This window comes from Salvia splendens, chromosome 2, assembly GCF_004379255.2.
Source record: "Salvia splendens isolate huo1 chromosome 2, SspV2, whole genome shotgun sequence".
Classification (NCBI taxonomy): Eukaryota; Viridiplantae; Streptophyta; class Magnoliopsida; order Lamiales; family Lamiaceae; genus Salvia; species Salvia splendens.
The window spans coordinates 4,599,840-4,622,445 of NC_056033.1; the positions used below are offsets into that span (position 1 = coordinate 4,599,840).

The 22,606-nt window shown below is 39.1% G+C and overlaps 3 protein-coding genes across 4 annotated transcripts; all 3 read right to left on the bottom strand.

Annotated features, from left to right (window-relative positions):
- Positions 1-9,409: 9,409 nt before the first annotated feature.
- Positions 9,410-11,048, bottom strand: LOC121759720 (fasciclin-like arabinogalactan protein 10). Its single transcript, XM_042155401.1, has one exon. The coding sequence runs from the start codon at positions 10,900-10,902 to the stop codon at positions 9,634-9,636; it is 1,269 nt and encodes a 422-aa protein (XP_042011335.1). The 5' UTR covers positions 10,903-11,048; the 3' UTR covers positions 9,410-9,633.
- A 3,153-nt stretch (positions 11,049-14,201) lies between these two features.
- On the bottom strand, positions 14,202-17,316 carry LOC121784784 (serine/threonine-protein kinase Aurora-3-like). Of its 2 annotated transcripts, XR_006046782.1 has the most exons (8): positions 17,056-17,316; positions 16,739-16,981; positions 16,465-16,560; positions 15,662-15,876; positions 15,498-15,570; positions 15,331-15,415; positions 14,508-14,651; positions 14,334-14,384 (listed from the first exon to the last, which is right to left on the bottom strand). XR_006046782.1 is itself a non-coding variant. In XM_042183015.1 (7 exons), exons 1-7 carry the CDS (start codon positions 17,293-17,295, stop codon positions 14,305-14,307), a joined length of 1,032 nt encoding a protein of 343 aa, XP_042038949.1. In that variant the 5' UTR covers positions 17,296-17,316; the 3' UTR covers positions 14,202-14,304. The 2 variants fall into 2 exon arrangements, 1 of the variants encoding a protein (XP_042038949.1); XM_042183015.1 differs by lacking the exon at positions 14,508-14,651 and having other exon boundaries at positions 14,202-14,384.
- Positions 17,317-17,821: 505 nt separating this feature from the next.
- LOC121784772 (spastin-like) lies at positions 17,822-22,466 on the bottom strand. The gene is given in 14 exon segments (XM_042183007.1): positions 17,822-18,158; positions 18,340-18,437; positions 18,591-18,626; positions 18,704-18,794; positions 19,210-19,259; positions 19,557-19,680; positions 19,961-20,041; positions 20,159-20,274; positions 20,613-20,708; positions 20,795-21,038; positions 21,357-21,376; positions 21,493-21,584; positions 21,989-22,083; positions 22,085-22,466. Coding segments are annotated over 14 exon segments (1,461 nt in total). The 5' UTR covers positions 22,286-22,466; the 3' UTR covers positions 17,822-18,041.
- Positions 22,467-22,606: the final 140 nt, after the last annotated feature.

Here is a 22,606-nt window from a genome sequence, read left to right on the forward strand (position 1 = left end):
CAAAGTCCACGTAGTTCTCTTACCTTGCTTACCTATTTGGCTTGATCGGAAGTATTGGCGCCTACTCTTCTTCGTCGGGGAAGTAGTCTTGGTCGGGTTGTACTACTAGTTTGTCCCAATCCGGTTCTTGGTCTCTAATTTCGGCGGAGCACCAATCATCAAGTAACATGGTGGCTTCCATGTTTTGTCCGGTGAGCCTACTTCTTCGGTCGTCCAAGACGTTGCCTCCAACACTAAAGGCGGACTCGACGGCGACAGTGGAAGCCGGAACCGAAAAGATCTCCTTGGCCATTGATGCAAGGATGGGAAAATCTTTCTCGTGTGAAGACCACCAATCTAGGACGTCGATTTGTTGGGGAACGGGACCTCCTTCTTTTTCATTGAATGAAAAGTGTGAGTCTAAATATAAATCTAACTCACTTACCGAATATGCCGTCCTTCCTCCGCTGCTGAAGGCGTATAGGTCCGCCAATTGGGATTGGGTGTCGGGGTCATCAACTTGGAAGAAGCCAAAGTTCTGTGTTTGACGGGGGGGTCTAGGTCGAACTTGGTGGGTAGTGTTGTACTTGACTTCGTAATCGTGAAAGAGAGCCCGCAAGTCGAACTCAAAATTTCTTTGGAGGCTTGGGAGGTGGGGGAGGTTTATTTGGAATGTTTGGGCAAGGTTTATGTAGTTGTCGTCGTCGTCAGTTTGCAAAGCTCGGAGTGGTTCAAGATCAATAGAAGCTAAACTGTTGTAATAAAATTCTAAAATTTTGAAAGTACCAACTAGTTTCCACTTTGGATCCAAAACTTTGGCAAGCAAAAAAACTGTTGGGATCTCATTGAAATACTTGAGCCATTTTTCAACCATGTAATATAAAACACACATAAGCTCAAGATTGTTTGCGGAATTTTTCATTGCAGTTTTAAAACCAAGTGATATGATCATGCAATGTTCTAAAACACGAACGGATGTGCAATAATACACACCCGATAACTCCATAGTGGCACTTCGAAAATTTTTGAATAATTTAAATAAACTCAGGCTTTGTTCCCAACAAGAAGATGTTAGATATAAATCATCAACAGGGTAAGTTCTATAAAAATCAACTAAATAGTCTATATGCTCCATTGTAGATTGCAACATGTCATATGTAGAGTTCCATCTAGTAGAAACGTCTAAAGTAAACTTTGTGTACCTTATTTTCTTCGAGTGGCAATACTTCTTCCACGCCTTGCCAATTTGAGGCTTCCAGTGGATCAAGGATACAGCTGTAGTAATAGGTTGAATATGTCTTTGCCATAAAGACAAAGCATCTTGTACACATAAGTTTAAAATATGACAAATACATCGTTGATGAAAATACTTACCACTTATCACCGGGGAGCAAGCCGCAATTAAATCGGATATACTTGCGGTGTTGGCGGTTGCGTTATCAAAACCAACCGACCGTTTGAATTTTCAAATTTTGAAAATTTCGGTGGGAAACCGCCTGTTTAGGCCCGGAACCGCCGGTTTAGGCCCCGGAACCGCCGGTTTAACCTTGACATTGTGAAAAGGCTAGGGAGTAGGCCTGAAATTGTGTCGGAAACCGCCGAACCGCCGGTTCGGAACCGCCGGTTTCCGGTTTCGCCGAAACTGGCGGTTCCGACCCGCCGATTACGGTTTGCATAAAATGAGGAACCGGAACCGGCCCGGCGGTTCCGGCGGTTCCGGTGCCGGTTCGAACCGCCGGTGACGGTTCCGGTTCCGGTTCGGAACCGCCGGCGACGGTTCCGGGCCGGTTCATCCGGGCCGGTTCGGTTTGGAGACGTCTACACGACATTGGTTTTTTTTGTTAATTATGTAATTTTTTTTTAATTAATGTACTTTTAAAATTTTAATAATATTATTGAATTTTCTCGTATATGTATCGTAAATTAAATTGCGTATTTTGTGTGATTGTTAATTATTTGTTTTATATAATTTTGAGTGATGTGGCTATTGATGTGGCTGAGCTATTTATGATGTGGCAGAATGATTTTTAGTGTTGATGATGTGGCAGGAGGAGTTTGTAGCTAGGCTATGGCTGGGCTATTCCTATTGTGGATGGCCTAAATGCATTCGGGGGAAGTATAATATTTTTGTTATAAATTAGCTGGGCCCTAGATTTTCAATGTATGGGCTCAATAAAAACATGCCAGCCCAATTAAATAGCAGCTGTAGAAGACTGTTTGAGAAGTAATGACCTTTATTGATGACTTAATTTTTGCAACTATAGCTTTTGGTAATTAGATAAAATAATAATTTGAACCATATTTTGTAAATTTGTCATATATATTTTTTTTGAATTCGATATGATTTTACTTTCTCTATCCATTAGAGCAGGGTTCATATCCAAGCACAAAATTTAAGAAACGAGTATATTACTATAAATTTATACTCCACTAATGTAATAGGAGAGAAATCAACTTTTAATGAAAAGAGAAAAGACAGTACAAATAGGACCATAATAGCATCCAGGGGCGTAGCCAGAAAATCATGCCACCGGGGGCAAAATTATATCCAGGGTAATTTTATAAATTTTAATAAGGGGACATTTAGTGAAGAAATTGATATATATTTGGAAATCTTTATTAAAATATAGAAGGATTTGTGTTGGTGAGGAGGGGCAATTGCCCCATCTATACAAAGGGTAGCTTCGCCCCTGATAGCATCAGCATATGGTAAGTTGTATTTTAGTATTTGTTACTACTATATATCAATAATGACCTATTGAAATAGAGGTCTTCCAAATGAAATAAGAGCATCCGGTGAGTGGACATCCGTCTGTCCGTGCCAGCGGCACGGCACCGCCTCATCGTCGCTGCACTCTTGCCGCTGGCGCGGCGCTGCTCGATGACGTGGCGCGTTCTGATTGGCCAAAGGCATTTCCGTTGGAAATTCATTTTTTTAAAATCGGAAATAATACCCCCCAAAAACATCCAAATTCCAAAAAATATGGCCGTTTTTTTACCGTTTATCTGGAATTTTTTTGATTTTTTATATTTTTTTATTCCCAAAATCATCTGTAAATACACACATTTATCATCCATTTTGGCGCAGCGTCAAGAGTCCGCCCGGAAAGACATCGAAAGAGCTTTTGGGGTCCTTCAAGCCCGATTCAACATTGTGAAGGCCCCGTCTCGGCTGTGGCACGTGAAAAATATCGCCGACATCATGTACACGTGTATTATCTTGCACAACATGATTATAGCTGACGAAGGACCGATGGCGGCTAGCTTTTACGACGAGAATGAAGCCGGAAGCTCACCTGCGTGGTCTCCCCCACACCGAGGTGTGCATACGACGGTGGGCGAGATGATCGAAACAAGGAACACAATGCGCGATACCCGAGCCCACATTGAGCTACAAGAAGACCTAATCAAACACATTTGGGCGAAATTCGGCCACGAGTAGTGGGTTTTTTTAATTTTATGAATTTAATTATGTAATTTTTAATTTTTAAGATTTTAATTATGTACTTTTTAATTTTTAGGATTTTAATTATGTAATTTTTAATTTTTTTGTAATTTGTAATAGTATTTCGGATATTTTTAATTCATTTTAATTTTGTGGAAATGTTTTTATTTAAATTGAATAATAGAATGGTGGGACCCTTGAGCTTGTCCTTGCAAGAGTACGGATGTGGACGTTGTGTTCTTGCCTAAGAGCAGGGAGTAAATGTGGGTGGGTCTAGGCTCACATCCGTGCTCGTTGGCAACAGCACGGAGGTGGATGCTCTAAAATGATCATTTGAAATAGCAGAACTTAAGGAGTGATTAAAAAACTTGGAGGCCATATTATTAATTCGAGCTGTGGTTGTTGAATGCCATTAAATAGCTACATGTGTTCGATGCATTTTAAAGTGACAGTTAAGAAAAATATTCGATGTGTGACATTTTCGGAATATGATAGATTTGCTACATTTTTAATTAAGGACTACTATACTATTCTATTGAAGAGAAACCCTGTTATTAGGCCAGCACCATGTATTCATAGATCTCTACATTCTCTACTACATAATTAGGGCATCCACAATGGGAAGCCCTGTAGTCTGCCCTATAGAGTGTCCTATACTCCGCTACATCAGCATTTCATCCTCCTACCCTTTTACCTGTAGTGGAATGCCCTATAGGCCGCCCTAAGCATTTTATTTACTTGAATATTTAAAACACTAAAAAAATTAGAAAAAAAAAATCATTTCATTAATGCCCGAGTAATGCCCTCCGAGGTACTCCAGTCGTCTTCGGGTCTCATTTTTTTCAGTGAGAAAGATTGTGAGTGAAATATTGGTGTGTGGGGAAAGTAAGAGATGAGAGAGAATTATTGGTGTGGGAAATGGAAGAGAAATGAGGGTTTAAATAGATAATAATTTTAAAAAAAGGAAAACGCGTTGCATCGTCCACGTGACCCGCAGTGGGGCGGACGATGCGTGTTCCTACGCCATCGTCCGTGGACGATGCATCGGGCATCGTCTGCATGGCTACAGTGGCGGACAATAGCCCACCCAATGCATCGGGAGGACTATCGTCCGCCCACTGTGGATGCTCTTAGGCCTTGCGATTTCGGATTATCCCATGAAAGGGAAATAATTTAGGGCATCCACGGTGGGGCGCGCGGACGATGGACGATGAGTCGTCCTCGCCCTAAGCTTAGTCCGCGGACGATGCAACGCGTTTATATATATATATATATATATATATATATATATGGAGATGATCAAAATAAGTATGTGTTTAAATCCAGAAATGCAGACCAAATCTCAGCCCTAGGATTAGATGATCTAATGGTCAATAATTAACCAAAAACACGGAAGGTCATAATTAAGCAATTTTAGGTCATATTATAATATTTGGATTTAATGTCATACTAAGATCGTTTTAGGTCATGCTTTGTTAGCATGACCTACAAATTACCTAATTATGACCTAAAAGCGCCCTAATTATGATATTGTTCTGCGTTTCTGTATTTAAATCCAGTTTTGCATAGATCAAAACCCTATATATATATATATATATATATATATATATATATATATATAGGATTTTGATCCAAACAAGAATGGGTTTAAATCAAGAAATAGAGGCCAATTTTCAGCCTTTGGATCTGGCGAGATCATCTAGATTTTAAAGGATCTAATGGCTCAATTAATTACGTAAATCCTATTATTTTAATGCCTAAAAATCCAATAAGGTTAATATAGTCATTAGCTATATTTCTATTGTTATGGTATCTCCTATAATCTTGCCATTTATCTTTCCACTAACAAATCTTACGTGTGAGTTATGATTTTATTTTCATCAACTTCATCTCCTTCCTATCTTCATCTTCTTCAGCCACTGTACCATCAAACTTCCATTATACTTGTATCAGATTAATCTTTTCCATTCTCAATTCTATACCATCGTCGTTGGAAGATCCCAAATCCAATCGTTTTCCAGATTTAATCTGTTCCATTTCCAATTGTACATCATTGTCGTTGGCAGATCCCAACTCCAAAAATGGAATCCGACACACATTCTACTTCGCAACCCAAAAGAAGAAACCAATTGATGAAATTCTGAAGTTTGATACCATGTATTTTGTTTTTGAAGTAACGCCAGTTTAAGTTTTTTTTAGTCCATTTTATTTGCAATGTCACGTTGTTTGAAATTACTCAGTTCGTTCAGATTTGTATTATGCATTCTGGTACTCAGTAGTTTTTTGTCATGACTCGAATATGGGATTATTATGACTCAATTTACCCATAAGTTTCCATGACCCAAATATTCATCTAGTATGACCAAAAGAATAGATTATGTTTTGGGCATTATAACAGTATTATTGTACTCAGTAGTTTTATGTCATGTCTCGAATATTCGATTATTATGACCCAATTTACCCATATGTTTCCATGACTCAAATATTCGTTTAGTATGACCCAAAAACATAGATGATGTTTTTGGTTATTGTTTGTGTATTCTTCTCTCGTACTAATATTTGATTTTTTTAATATGTTTAAAACATGAGAACAATCGTGTATTTGGTTTTTTTAATATGTTCAAAACATGAGAATATTCTTCGGTCACACTAATATTCAGTTTGTTTGATACGAACATTTCGATCAAATTGTATGAGATATTCTGGTACTCAGTAGTTTTATGCCATGCCTCGAATGTTGGTATATTATGACACAAATTAACTTAACAATGCTATGGCACAAATATTCATTTACTATGATCCAATGTATCGAATAATGCTAATCACATGGGCTATCGTCTACAAGAAACAAGAGGAAAGCATTCCAAGGTCATTGTAATGGAAGTTTATCTCATCTTACAGATGAAATAATATATAGTAACAATGACATCCAACCGACATATAAACATGATTTAAAAAAGAGAATTACAAGCTCTTAACACCGTTTCATTAAAATAGTGGTAATCTAAACATCCTTTCGGTGCTTTTGGGATCGGCGGTATCTTCTTCTTCACGTCGTTCTCTGATACACTACGTGACATCCAACCAATTGAAGTGAAAATTTTGCCAGATTTTGTAAATTTTAAGTCAATCGTTGTACGAAATCATACTAACCTTTTCCGTCATGCCTCGCCGATCCAGAAGCTCGATTGTCGACCATTGTTGAAGTACGCTTTTGGATCACCCTCCTCGTCGATTTCAGAATCGTATTAGTATGACATAACGTTACTATCAATTATCTTTGCCCACTTTTGCCTCCAAATTCGTTGCATCAAGACGAGGTTAATACTCTTCAATAAACAACAATTATGTAGTTGAGATATAATCACAATCAAATCAAGTCATGATTTATTTTGTCTGACCTTTTCCAGAATTAGTAACAACTCTTGCATTTGCTACCCCTTTTTCACTTTCTGCAGAGATTTTTTTTGTGATGCTGTACATGAAGCATCAATAATTTAGTGTTTAACATTTACACAAACAAAGCAGATTATGAAAAAACACACGAACAAAAAACAGAGTGCACAAAAAAGAACTAAAATTTCATTCCTTCAAATAATAACCCAGACAATGTAGTCGACATACCTTTCTGGTCTTTAGGTTTTGCCGGTGCCTTCTTCTTCCCAGTATTTCGTTCATAGACTAGGTCACAGCCAACCAATGGAATTGAATTCTGGGTCAGATTTGAGTTGAGTTTCGGTCAAATTGTAAAAAAAAAAAACTTACAAACCTTTTCCGTCATGTGTCGCGGTTCCAGAAGATCTTGTGTCCTCCATGGTTGAAGAAGACGCTCTACAAATCGTGCTTGTCAAGTATGGGTTTGAAGTCGATTTTGATGCCCAAACGATTCCTTCGTCGCCGAAAATATAGTTTGAGTTTGGTAGGGTTTGGGTGATTTTGACGCAGAGACGATTTGGTTTGATTCTAGTCTGTAGGGTTTGCTGATTTAGTGATGTATTTTTGGTGAGAGAGAGGAACTGAATGGCGTGGGAATCGAAGATTCAACTTAATAGCATGTGGAGTAATGATCCCAATTAATCCACTCTTAAAAAATGGAAGGGCGGTTCATTATATTTTCTATCCCTAAATTACCCTTATATGACACAGATCGCTCCTATTATGACCCACAGAAAACGTTGACCAATCCAGATCGTGGCCATTCATATCCAGTTCATCTCCAAATCTAACGGTGGGTATATGGTCTGTATTTCTATACTTAGGGGCTTCTTTTGATAGATGAAAACCCTATATATATATATATATATATATATATATATATATATATATATATATATAAATTTAAAAATTGTGTTTATATAAATAGCCCTACCCCACATTTCATTTGTGACCTTTCGATTCAGTTTTCCACTCTCAACTTACGATATAAAATGGATTCTGGTGAATACTCAAGTCCCAATAACCCGATGTTTGGAGACGGTGCACGTTGGCCGGGTACACAACCTGACGAATATCGGTCGTTCGACTCCAACACGCAGTACGATCCCGATTTCAATACGATTTGTACGGTCTCTCTGACATGGAACCGTCTCCAACTCGCCCTGCCGCCCCTTCCCGTCGCGCCGCCGCCCCCTCCGCCGCTGCCGCCCCTGCCAGAAAGAAGCGGACCAAGTACAAGGCGTACAAGTTGCCACCTCCGGCAACGAATGAAGAGTACACCCCCGGACGTACGAACTTCCAACCGGATGAAACCCTCGCCTTGGCGAGGTGTTGGGTGGATATATCGGAGGATCCGATATTCGCGAACAACCAAAAGCAGCTCGCGTACTGGGAGCGCATCGCCGAGCGCTACAATGAGGCGAAGCCGCCGACCGCATATAAGCGCCATAGAGAGCAGCTCCGCAAGCACTGGGATTAGGTGAAGAAGCAAGTCAACCTGTTCGCGGCGGAGTACGAGAAGTGCTTGAGGAAGCAGGGAAGCGGCAAGAGCTTGAGCGATATGCGTGATAGAGCTCTGTTTGTCGTATCAGTCCATGTATGGAGACTTCAAGCATTTCAGCATCTGGGCGCTCTTGAGGGACAAGCAGAAGTTCCAAGGCAGGATTTTGCACACCGGTGCGACGAAGAAGACGAAGACCACCGACGCTGGTGGTTACACAAACAGCGAAAGCGGAACTCGTCCGGTGGACCTCAACCTGACGTACACGGAGGAAGAGAGTTCTGGCACACCGATGTCCTCCCGGCGTCCCATAGGCGTCAAGGCTGCGAAGAACAAGGGGAAGGCGAAGGCGACATCCTCCTCGCAAGCCGCCTCCCCATCGCCGATCCCGACCCCTACCCCGACCCCGGCTGCACTTACCTACTCGGAGTTGGCAACAGCCTCGATGGCGCGGACGTTGTTGGACACGCACAACGCCCTCATGAAGTGTACGGATCCGGTCAGAGCCGAATACCTCCAGGGGTTGATCGATGAGTTGCGACGAAAGTTGAGAATTTTGTAGAGTAGAACTTTTTTTTTTATTTCTAATCTGTGTAACTTTTTTTTTAATCAATGTAGTATTTGCCATTTTTCATTTAATCGTTGTGTTTTTTAATTAGTTTGCATTTATATATTTCAAAACATTTAAATTAATTAATAAAATAATAGCAAAACCTATAGGGCGCGCCTTAAAGCGCCCCACTGCAAGTAGAATGGTGGAGAATAAAATGCTAATATGGCGGTACATAGGGTGCCCTAGTGCTCATGCCCTTATGGGTCTTAGTTAACTACTTTCTTGCTTTAAGTAGTTATTTTTAGTAACTACATTCATAATTGCAGTCTTAAATTGACCTGTGGGTCCGTTCCGACAAGATTTTCTCTCTCCAACTGCTCATACCAAGATTCACAACCGACACTTCAAGAACCTTCACTCTTTCAAGAACGAGGCCACTAATTTAATCTACTATTAAAAAAATTAAATCATCCATCCAAACCTGTGATCGTTAAGATTAAGAAAAGGGGAAAATATAAATCACTTGAATTCAGGGTCTCTGTCTCACATAAAATATGCTAAACAAACACAACAATTACGCAAAGAAAGAGAAAATAAATAAAATACAAAAATACTAAAAAAAGCGTTTCCTCCACAAACAACTCGAAATCGGAAATACACACAAATAAAGTGAAAGAAATAAATTAAAAGAAAATAACAAACCGGGGAAGAAATGACGATTTAGGACGTCAAAATGCAACCAAATACCAAAAATGCCACTGTGAGCAGCACCTTCACCACCGCCGGCGGAGCTTCAAACGAGGCGCCGGAATTGTCGGAAGAGCTGTTCTTCGAGTCCGCCGTCGGTCCTTCCGACGGCGCTCCGTCAGGCGAGTTGGTCGGCGGCGCCGGTGGAGACTTGAACGGCGACGGCGCGGAAGCAGGCTCCGGAGAGGAGGCAGGGGTAGGAGCCTCCGCCGGAGAAGGAGATGGAGATGTCTCTGGTGCCGGTCCCGGCGCCGGAGAAGGAGCTTTCCCGAAGAGCTCGACGGGGAGGAGCAAACTGTCGACGGTGAAAATGCAGAGAGGAGTGGAATCAATGACGGTGGAAGCAATCCTGGAATCGTCGACTCCGGTGACGAGACTGACCGAATCGCCGGCGGTTTTAACGCCGAGGTCGTATTTCCCGGCGCCATTGGTGGCGAGAGTGGAGATCCTCCCTTTGGTCTGCTTGAGAGTTCCGACGGGGCTGTATGCGGCGAGCGCGTGGTACTGGAGGAGAGAAACGACCTCCGCATTGGTGAGTTTGGTCAGATCCGGCGCGTCCGCCGCCTTAAACGCCTCATCGTTGGGGGCAAAAACGGTCAAACCCTTCCCCGCGGCGGAGGCGTAAACTTTGACCACTCCGGTTGAAACAATGAGAGAGGCGAATGTTTTGCAGCCTGCCTTCTCGAGCAGTGCGGTGATGTTGAGGTCGGAGGGGGCGGCGGCGGAGAGGACGGCGGCAGGGGCGATTGCCTGGCTGATCTCGATGACTGAGAGGTTGTAGGGGAATTGTTTGACGGATTTGGTGAATGTGGAGTCGAGAGGGGAGCCGGGGAGGCCGGATCCGAAGGCGACCTTGCCGCCTTTGACGTCGGTGATGTTGACGAAGCCGAGCTGGCCGGCGGCATTGCCGGTGGTCTGGTAGAGGGTGGTGGAGAGGACGGAGCCTTCGGAGATTTTGTGGAGTTTGGGGCCGTCGAAGTAGTCGAGGAGGACGTGGAGGGCGAGGACGTTTTTGACGACGCTGAGGGGGTGTTTGGAGGTGACAGAGGAGAGGGCGCCGTTGGGAAGGGCGCACACGGTCACGGGCTCGCGGCTGTTGATCTCATCGGCGAGTTTCGTCTTCGTCAGGAGGTCGTTGAACTCGCTGTACTCGGGGTAGCCGGACAGGATTTCGGTGATGTTGGTGGCGGAAATGGCGGCGGAGAGGAGGGCGATTAACGCGAGGGCGAGAGAGGCGGCCATTGTTGCTTACTTGGACTGACTCAGAGTGAATTGGGGATAGGGTTTTGATGTAGTCGTCAGTGCCACGTCGGATTTAAAGCCGTTGGAGGAAACAGAAAGGAATTTTGATCGAAAGCCAACTTATTGAAATAGTACATTTTAATTTGGAAAATTAACGAGGCAAATTTACTACTCCCTGTCCCTGTATATTTAAATGGAGATGGGTAAACAGTAGTTACCAATCGTCAACCAAGCTTAATTTACGTGGGAAAATTAAGACACAAGAGATTCTCATTGCCAAAGTTTTTTTATTTAAATAAAAGTATAAATCAAACATATTGTTGGCAGACTAACTCAAAATCACTTTTTTACTTTATTATAGAACGAACTTTTGATTTAAGTGGCAAACATAATGAGTTGAGGAAACTCCACGTATAGTGCAGCAATGAATTCCAAAAAAATGACAACGACAAAGCAGATATAGTTGGTGTTAACTTTTTCACAATAAAAAATAAAAAATAAAATACGAATAGAAAATTTCATTCCATATTTCAACTCGTTACTGCTTTGTAGTTGGTGTTAACTTTTTCACAATAAAAAATAAACAATAAAAAATAAAAAATAAAAAATAAAAAATAAAATACGAATAAAAAATTTCATTCCATATTTCAACTCGTTACTGTGCAAAGAAAATATAGTATTCCCTCCGTCTTAGGAAAGATGACTCATTCCTGAGGACGGTACGGAATTTTATGCAGACTTATTTAAAATGTTTAAGTAGAAAGAGAACAGGTTGATGAGTGTTTTAAGTATGAGAGAGAGATAAAGTGACAGAAAGAAAATATAATTGGAAATTTTAAGTAAGAGAGAGATTCTCAAAATACACACTTAAATATTGACAAGATCATCACATTTTTTTCATTAATGATATGCTGGATCAAAAATTTTGAAATTTAGGAAATGATTTTGTCATTTTCTAAGTTAACGAGTATCAAAACGGAAAACATGATTGTAGTTTTCAATATTGTCCATTTGATTTTTCATTTAATTAAAGTATGAAAAACAATAAATTCAAAAATTACATAAAGTGTAAAATTATGTGAATTTAAAATAGACATGGAATATAAAACTTGAATTTAACTTGGCGGCAGATCCATTAATTCAATTTTGGAAATTTCAACTTGGCGGCAGAATTCAACAATAGATGAGGCTATATCTATAAATAGATTTTGAACATTAAATTGCTTCCTAACACTAACACTAAAACGACAGCAGATTTAAAGGAAGTCATGGTGGGCAAAAAGGAGTCTTCCACACAAAAAAATAATCTTGTCGTCCAATTTATCCTGGAGGCTTGTGTTGACGACACACCACCTCGGGCATCTTCAAGGACGCTCAACGCAAGTTCTCACTGTCCCGACGAACCGTCAATCGGTATTGGACTTTAGTAAAAAAAACAACAAGACGAAGGCAAAGCAGTGCAATTAGTGAGTGGTAAGAAATTTAGAAACAATTCTAAACGTGTTACTCTTGATTTGAACTTGTTGTCTAGTCTACATTACACAAAGAGAGGTACAATTAGGCGACTTACCGTTGGTTTGGGGTGCTCGAAATCTACTGTCGGAAGGTGGGTAATTCAGGTCTAATTAGAGCTCATACATCAGCCATTAAGTCGAATTTAACAGCCCCTAACAAACTGTTACGTTTGAGATTTACACTTGAATCTATAGAGCTTGATAGAATGCTCTTGATAGAATGCTCAATGTAATGAGGTTTAGAAACATGCACAACACAATACATATTGATGAGAAGTGGTTCTACATGACAAGATCAAGTAAAAGATTTTATTTGGCACCCGGAGAAGAAGATCCACATAGAATGTGCAAAAACAAAAATTACATAGAGAAAATAATGTTTCTGTGTGTTGTTTCGAGGCTACTTTTTGCAGATAATGGTGAAGTGTTATTTGATGGCAAGATATGAATATTTCCTTTTACTGTGAAAGTTCCAGCAAAGAGAAAAAGTAAGAATAGACCAGCCGGGACAATGGAGACAAAAGCTATACAAAGCGTCAATAGAGAAGTGATGAAAGCCTGTTTGATCACTAAGGTAACAAATTTTAATTTTATGCACTGATTTTATGCGCTTAATATTGAGACAAAGTATGAAAAAAAAAAAATTTGAGAAATTTTTGTAATTTATGCATTGATATTATGAATTTGATATTGGACTTGTAGATTATACCAACCATTGTCTCAAAATGGCTAGCATTTGCTCCTAAAGTAATCATACAACAAGACAATGCAAAACCTCACATCCTGGATAGTGATCCAGAATTCAGATTGGCTGCACAACAATCTGGTTTTGGCATTAGATTGGTACAACAACCACCAAATTCGCCAGATACAAATGTTAATGACTTAGGTTTTTTCAGAGCTATACAATCTCTACAAGTCCAGACAGCATGCAAGAATGTTGATGAGTTAGTGAATGCAGTTGAGAAGTCATTTGCAAAATTGAGCCCTACTACACTTGACAATGTGTTTATAAGTTTACAATGTTGCATGCTGGAAATCATGAAAGCGGATGGACGCAACGATTACAAATTGCCACACATGAGGAAAGATGCATTGAGAAGGTCACATGAACTCCAACAGAACTTGCAAGAACTTGCAAGTTCCTTTAGAGTTAGCAATGCAGTGCATCAAATATCTCCAAGACATGGGATGCAGCGAGGCAATAGCCACAATAGTTCAAGCTCTGGGCTTGGAGCCTATTGATGTAATGTGAATGCATTGTGTAGATGATAAATGATTTTTGACGGGATGCACTAGTTTTTTGAAAAGATACATCCTTTTTTATAAAGATCCATGCTGATTAACATTGTATGGTAGTGAATTCAATGATTTTTTGTTAAGATGCATCACTTATTGAAATGCTCTTATTTTGTAAATATCCATACATATCAAAGTGGATAGATTAAATGCAATGATCTTTTGTAAATTTCGGTAGAGACTAATGTTAATGTAATGCATGATGGTGACTAATGTTAAATTGTTAATGCAATACAGTGGATGGTGACTAATGTTAATGCATAATGAAGCTAACAAACCACAATTACAACAACACACCACAACCACAACCAACACACCATAGCCAACAACCACCACACCACCACAACCAGCACATTGACTCACCTGCCAACAACAATATATAGCCAACAACCAAGAAACATAGCCAAGTAGTATAATAAGTGAACAATAAACAGAATAAACGATCTGAAGCATCTGTCATGAACAAACCCAAAATCAATAAAAATAAGCAGCAGTTTAGGCATTAAAATCTTACAATTACATCCAATTTTCTTGTCAAATATCGTAGTGATGAAAATCATTTGTTTTTTTCTTAACTTGATATGTGAAACTAAGAAGATCCATTAAGAAATTTTTTAGGAGGCAAGCACTGAAATTCGGCATCTCCAGATAGCTTAACCCCATCGAGACCTGGGAATTTACATTCAAGATGAGAATTTCTTGAAAAAAAAGAAGAAACAATCGAAATATCAAGAAATTCAATAATCAAAAGCCAAATGCGATGCTAAAAACGAATAAATTCAGTCACTTTACAGTCAAACTTGGCCCGACTAGATTCATCCACCATCTCCGTCGTAAAAATCGATAATACGCCTAAAATTTGGGAAAACTGAAAGGGCACCGTCGGAAACCGCACCGCTCTCGTCGATCATTGCGGGGAGGGTGACGTCCTCTGCGCTATTAGCACAAACATAAAGAAGATCGGTGATAGGAAAAGACAATGAAAGAGTTTATCGAAAGCTGTGGTGTCAGAGCCGGAGACGATTGCCGGAGAACGAGATCGCCGATTAGATCTAGGGTTTCTCCAAAGTGAAGTTGGAAGGTGTGCGGTCAATTGGGTGGGTGGGTTCTCAGGTTTAGTTAATTAGTGAATTAATTAGGGTTAACTAATTACCTTTAAAATCCCTTATTTTCTTAATTATTTCCTTATTAAGTAAAGAGTCATCTTGGTTGGACAGATCAAAAGGAAAGTTGGTCATCTTTAATGGAAAGGATTGAGTACTCCACCTAATATCTAAACACACTTCCCTACATAAATTAAAGCACCGAAATATTAATTGAATGTAGGATTCTGCATTACAAATTATAATTATAATTAATTATAAAATATAGTAGTAGTACTTAACTTCAATGTACCCCACAAAACAAACGATGAGTACTACACTACTACTCCTAAGTATAATACAAGTATATGATATTACATCTTACTAAACAAAATATTGATATATCAGTATGTAATTAAAGATGTAACAATTAAATCTATCACACCTTGCCTTACTTGATATACAGAACTAGCCATCATGCACCATAATTATAGCATAAGTCAAAATAGCATAGTGCTAATTTGGGCAGATACCCGTAGAGTTGGCGTTCTTCACGATCCAAGGATGTCCCATGATCTTCTCGAGGGACAGCCTTTTCGATGAATCCTTCACAAGAAGCTGCACAAAAAGGCCGCGCAATCAAGAAGCGAAGAAGAGTAAAGAAACCATCATCCTATGTGAAAGTGAGAAGGGAAATTACCCTGCTAATGAGATCTTTAGCTTCTGCTGAAACATCAGGGATGGAAGGAAATGCTAAATCAATCTTCTTTATCCTACAGCGGTAGTAGGTATACACACACAGATTATTTGTAAGCAGGGAATGAAATTTGCTGAGGGTAAAAGCATCCAGAAATGGTTCCATACCTTTCGAATGTATCCATCTGGCTTTCAGCCTCAAATGGAGGGACACCATATATAAACTCATAGCAGAGAATTCCCAATGTCCAGTTATCAACAGCATAGTCATGCGCCTTTCTCTCCACCATTTCTGGTGCTAAATAGTCCAAGGTTCCACACATAGTGTGTCTTTTGCTTCTGGACTGTACAGACCAGCCAAAGTCTGCTATTTTGAGCCGACCCTACAAGTGATCCAGAATATGTTATAATTTCAAAGACTTGGTTTGATTTGTATCAAGAGTTTTTTAGAAAACTAGTTGTTCAAGTTGTTTTACTTCTCGCAGAAACACACATGCAACTCTACACTTTCCATCACCACATGGAACAGAGCTGTTACGAAGAGGAGAGAGCAGTTCAAAGAATCCAAACTGCTCAGATGTAAAACTTATATTAAGTTTTGTGTTATAACAGCCACAAAAACCAACCTTACGATTTTCTTGCACTGTATACACATACACATGACTTCAAAACATGTTTTAATGTAGATAAAATTGCATATTTGTTCAATATATGCATGCTACCCATGAGCAAGCTTCACCAAGCAGTTAGTAAAACTGATTTTCATTAACCACTGAATTGCCCTTAAAGACTTGAGATTATTGTGATCAGTTTGGTTAAGGCCTGAGCAAGAGTGAAGTGGTAAATTTGACAAATAAACAAACAAGCAAACAAACTCGGAGTAAATAGATAAACTAACATAATCTTGATGAACTAGTTTAGTAAATGAGAATTCATGCATCCATGACTTTTAATCTTATAGGAAGCCATACCTCATGATCAAGCAACAAATTTTCCGGTTTGATGTCTCTGTGAATGACATGCTTTTGATGACAGTACAACAGAGCCTCTGTGAGACTAGCTATATACTGATTCAACAGAATTACAACACTATTAGTCCAAAAGGCAAACGCGAAAAGGCAGTGAAACAAAGCTTCAAAACACATCAGAATATGAACATTCAAACAAGGAGCCAAGCAATGAGTTATCTGGAAGCGTGAATTCAGATGTGCAAAATAACAGCAGAAGAGAGAGCAATAGTTCTACCGTGGCAGCCTGTTTCTCGGTGAGGTGTCCCAATTTCCGAAGCCTTCTGTAGAGCTCGCCGCCGTGAGCGTACTCCAAAATCATGAAAATTCTCTCATTGTCGTGAAACCATCCGTGAAGCCTGAGCACATTGGGGTGGCGAAGGGCGATTTGGATCTCCATTTCCCTCCGCAACTGGTGCTGCAAGCCATGCTTCTCAATTTGCTCCTTGAATATAATTTTTAACGCCACGATATACTTGCTCTACCCAAAAAACAAACAGACACAAGATCTCAACTTCTCATGGTCCAAGGTGAGATTGGGACGGGAAAAATTACCTTGATTTCGCGAGCTAGATACACTCTGCCGAATCTACCTTTGCCGAGGGGTTTGCCGACGTCGAAATCGGAGAGAGACCATTGCCTTTTGGAGGTCGTTTGGGGTTGTTTTGGGGGTTTGCGACGCTGATCGGCCATCGGAAGATTGAATTTGGGGGTTTTGAATTGGGAACGGGAATGGGAGGGAAGCAGTGATATTTGAATTCGAAGATATTTTGCGACGACATCAACTTCTCTCATTAATTTAAATTTTGAACTAAGACCTTTACATTATTATGGGATAAAAATGTTGAAATACAGATGAGTAATTATAAAAAGTAATCACTCATAAGATTTTTAAAATATCTTCTTCACTATTTTACCCTTGCAAATTGAAAATTATACTCATTGATTGAAATTACTCTTCATGAAAGTGAATTTCTAGATTATTCTTCACAACTTGGAATTACTCAAGTTGTGACCGAAAGTTTTTAAATAACAAACCACTTATGGTTATGAATTAGAGTTTGTTTATTATTATTCATAATTAACAAACCACTCTAGTATTTTTGAATTACAATAGGAAACTGTTGATTAGTTGGTGAAAAATTGTTTAACAAAAATATTTCTGACGATGAATATTTTTGTGTGGTAAAATTCATCATCAAAAGTATTTTTTATTGTCAATAAAATTTTTAGAGAATCATTATAATTCAAAATTATTTTTGAGTATGACATTTAAACCATTTTTACCAACTAATCAACAGTTTTCGAAGTGGAAAATAGATAAGCAGTGGAACTGATACATGCATAGATATTATGAAAGCCGATTAAGGCAACACACAAAGCAGTTAATTGTAGGTACATGTATAAACTAAATTATCATCTACTTTTTTACATTTTATCAGTTACTGGATCTTCTAGGGCAATACATAATATACAACCTTAAATAATTGTTTTTTAATAGAGGAAAATCTTGATGCATGTAGACTTGAGTTTATGTAGAACTAGTTGGAACCGAACTCTCGATTCCACCTTTCGAGTTCAGCCCACTTGCTTCTCTGTAAGCTAGGCTTGATAACAGTCATTGCCTTCTGAAAATCTCCATATCTCAATTTCCTAACCTGGACACAACAACCCAGAGTTTTACGGATGACAACTTAAATGCTTCCAAACGCAAGATGCGAGAGAGGGATTCTAAATGATGTAGCAGATTAGGCTAGCGACATCAATATTGATTCTTGCTGGGCATTTTTGGTAACGAAAATAGGTGGAAGATTAGCAGATGAAATTGTAGAAGATAACCTGATTTGCCTGGACTGTAAGGATGTCTGCACCTAGCTCTCTGATTGGCATCATTGCAGCTTCCTCACACAAAGCTTGTAGGTCGCTTCCGGAATACCCTACAAAGACAACATTACAATGCATCACATCGTGGTTCCAAAGAATACTCATGATTCTAACGTAGTTTTGTTCAATTTTAGTTTTAGTTAACAAATGACAGTGTGCTCACTATTCAGGAGAAAATAAAGATATAATAGCAAGTTTTTCCTTACCATCAGTTTCAGCCACAAGTCTCTCTACATCTCTATCTGTTTACGAGAATGATAGACCATATAAAATATCAGTATATGTATCCAACATTGATGAGATAAATTCAGACATTTACCTGGCAAAGAAAATGCTCGACCCTTGAGCTTATGCTTCAGAAGAACTCTCCTAGCATTTGCATCCGGCAAAGGTATGTAGATTCTCTTTACCTGTGCATAAAAATCAAATACAAAAAGGGCAAAAGAGATCGATGTTACAGTTAGCTCGCTTGGTGGTTGGTTCTTGAATGTATTTCGCATGGTTTATCCGAATGTAATTAACTTCCAAGTTTTGTAATAGACCGAAAAGCATATGCAATAAATGTGCCAAGAAATCCATTTGATCCCATCTGAAGTAAAACTGTTCTCTATTAGTCTTATACTAGGCCAACCCAGTTTGTTTTAATAGAATGCAAAGAATTGGCTTTTAAAACATACACATATAAATGCCAGTTTCGATGGAAAAGAATAGAGGTGGTATTAGTTTCCAATGTTTTCAATAGGACATATAAAAGGAAGTAATTTTCAAAAAGAAAATTCAAGAATTCAATTAATAAATATGCCATAAAGTGTAGTTCTTGCTGACCAGTCTTCTAAGAACTGCGTCATCCAATTCTTGGGGTTTATTGGTTGCACCTGCAGTAGCATATTAAATTTGTGAGAAATGGGGTTTATTGGTTGCACCTGCAGTAGCATATTAAATTTGTAAAAATAAAAGAAAATAGCAAAATAAATTATAGAACAAACAGTATGTTCCCATTGAAACATGGAGGTGATCAGAGTTGAAAGTTAGGAACAAGATATATACACAAAAGAAAAGAGAACCGCCATTACACCAACAATAAGAATCTCAGAAATATCTGTAACACAATTGCAACCTGCAAGACTGATCAACAGGATAAAGCATTTGAATGGTAAAGTACTAAAGCTTACCAATGACAGTAACTAAATCACCAGAATTTGACGCAACCCCATCAAACTGAACTAGAAACTCAGACTTCAACCTTCTACTTGCTTCATTCTCATTTTCCGTTCTTGTTGACATTATACTATCTATCTGCATCCGAAAATTGCAATAAGGTACACAGGAACCAGCTCAACCACTACTAGCTCACCTTGTGGAAAGTGAACCATAGGTATGAAACAAGAGGGTGCTACACAAAGATAAACCACTTATCACATAATCTAACAATGAATAGTAGGACACTGAAACTCTATTCTTAGAGGGTGCAATAGTTTTCTTAATCAATAGAGCTACTTATGTCCGCTATCATGATGGACGGGAAGTTTTTGTTTGAACCCAACAATAAAAATCAGGAGTCAGGACTGTACAGTACCTCATCAATGAAGATAACTGATGGCTGCCTGGAAATGGCAACCTGGAAAAGAGTACGAACGAGCTTTTCACCCTCTCCCACCTACCATGCAAACATAATATAAGAGGACTTCAGATATCACATGTAAACAGAACAAGGGCTTAGACCCACCTAATGTAACATAATATGTAAGGAAGGAGATAGAGAAATAAGACACACCCACTTTGATGTTAGTGAAGAAGCAGAAACATTAAAAAATGTAGCTTCGGATTCTGAAGCAACTGCTTTAGCAAGCAGGGTTTTTCCAGTACCAGGTGGTCCAAAGAGCAGTAAACCTGCAAAAATATTCAGTCCCTAAACCTTGTTTAGAAATCTGGTCCAGGCAGCTATTTTTGATGTAATTCATACCCTAATACTCCCTCCGTCCGCCATTAAATGTCAATAGTTTCCTTTTTGGTCCGTCCGTCAATACTTGTCACACTTACCTTTTACTACTTCCGGTAATGAACCCCACATTCCACTAACTTATTCCCACTCACATTTTATTATAAAACTAATATATAAAGGTAGGACCCACATTCCACTAACTTTTTCAACCCACTTTCTATTACATTTCTTAAAACCCGCGCCGAGTCTAAGTGTGACATCTAATGACGGATGGAGGGAGTATTACCTTTGGCTGGTTTTCGAAGACCAGTAAAAAGGTCTCTTCTTTTTGTTGGTAGAATAACCATTTCTGTCAATGCTTGTTTTGCCATCTCAAGACCAGCTACAGGGCAAAAGTTAAATTGAGACACTTAAATAGGGCTTAAGAAAAAGATAGACATCTCTAATGAAAATATCACACGAACTAACCAATGTCATCCCATTTAACTGAAGGGCTACGATCAACAATCACAGAGTTTATCATCTCTACCAGTTTAGCATCATGACCACCTACAGATCCTTGAGCAGGTTTTTGCAAAGTTGGGGCATTATTTCCTTGACTCCTCAGAGAAGGACCAGCTCTGTTATTGACAGAAACTTTTTGTGCTGCCACTTTTCTTGGTCGTGAAACCGAAGATGAAACTACCCCGGTTTGTAACTTTGGTGACATACTCTAACAAAGTGGATAGAAGTGAAAAATGGGTCAAACTGGTGGTTGAACTCCACATAATTACGCATAAACATTGTTAAGTAAAAGGTGAAGAAATATCACTTCCTCCCTCCCAATTCAAACTACAGAAGTACATATCATCATGGCAGGCCTCCAATTTCAAGCAAGCACCAATGTACTGTACAAAATACTTCTGTAAAACCACCATAACAGGTGACACTATCAGGAGCTCATCTATAATTATCTTAAGGGAAGCACATCTATAAATAAAGGATACAAAGTCCGGAGACTAACTTACAAGTAAGTAAGAGCTTTCTGTACCTTGATTTCTGATGATCCACCTGAGATAGGTGAGAAGGCACAGAGGAGCACATCAAATTTTCTTTTTTTTGGCCATCAAGAATGCTTGTCTCAATATTTAAGAAGTACGGTCCTAAGGTTGGAAGATAGTAATAACCTGTTCTTCGAGTTAAAGTTTGTAGTCTCTCTGCTACTTGGCCCTGCCATTTTGATATCTTCTGCCGATGAGATTGCACCTTCTCCATTTCACTGCGGGAAATTTGACAAGAATGAAAACAAAAGATGCACCAAGAACCAACTTTAATAAGAACTTTTAGATCATGTATAGTTCAATATCTCGCTATTAAGATTTAACTTTCCAAACTGTGATGCAATATGCATATGTACTCAAGGAAAAGAACTAAACAATCAAACAGCATATGATAAAAGGGTTCATACAATGAGGATACTAAGCAGGCATATGATCAACCGGAAAGTGATAAAGGAACGCATTGACATCTCCAAAATCAATTTTCCATAAAATTGATAAAATCCTTAATCAAGCTGCGCATACTCTTTAATCAATATGCATAACCATAGAAAAAACACACATTACAAACGAACTCATAATTGAACATTAAATTTATAGTACTCCATGTTGCTAACATGAGTACCTAGAGGTGATGTACGAAGGCACTGGAGTGGAAACCGCTTCAGCCAGTATACTCTGCGCATTCTGGTAACAAAAAACGGCGTCGTCTGGTAAACCCCCATTCCTCGGCGCGAACAGCCTTATCAATCTCCACTTTGGCCAAATCAAAGTAACCTTTCAGCTTATACGCAGTCCGCTCATTCCCCGTCGAAACACCGCCATCCCCGTCCATCGCTCCGGTGCTAGGGTTTTTCCCAGTCTGTGCCGAATCGGAGAAGATCGAACTAAAATTGTCGATGATATCTTTCAGAAAGCTCATCGGGCGATTGTAACATTGGGCGATTCGGGAGAGAATTTGAAAAAAAAACTTTCTGCAATCGGTGACTTGAGAATCACTGCTCCGGTCTCCGGAGTTGCAAACTCAACGCAGCTCCGACGGTTGAATACTTACAATTCTACAATCCAATTAACAGAATCCGTTTGATTTCTTATTCTCGCCGATATAGTTATTTTATATTTATAGTATTTTTTTATAATTAAATTTATAGGTAATGATGATTATAATATCTTATTTCAATATATACTAATTCTCGATTGAAATTTTAACTCATAAATTTCCATATAGCAAAAATATTCAAAT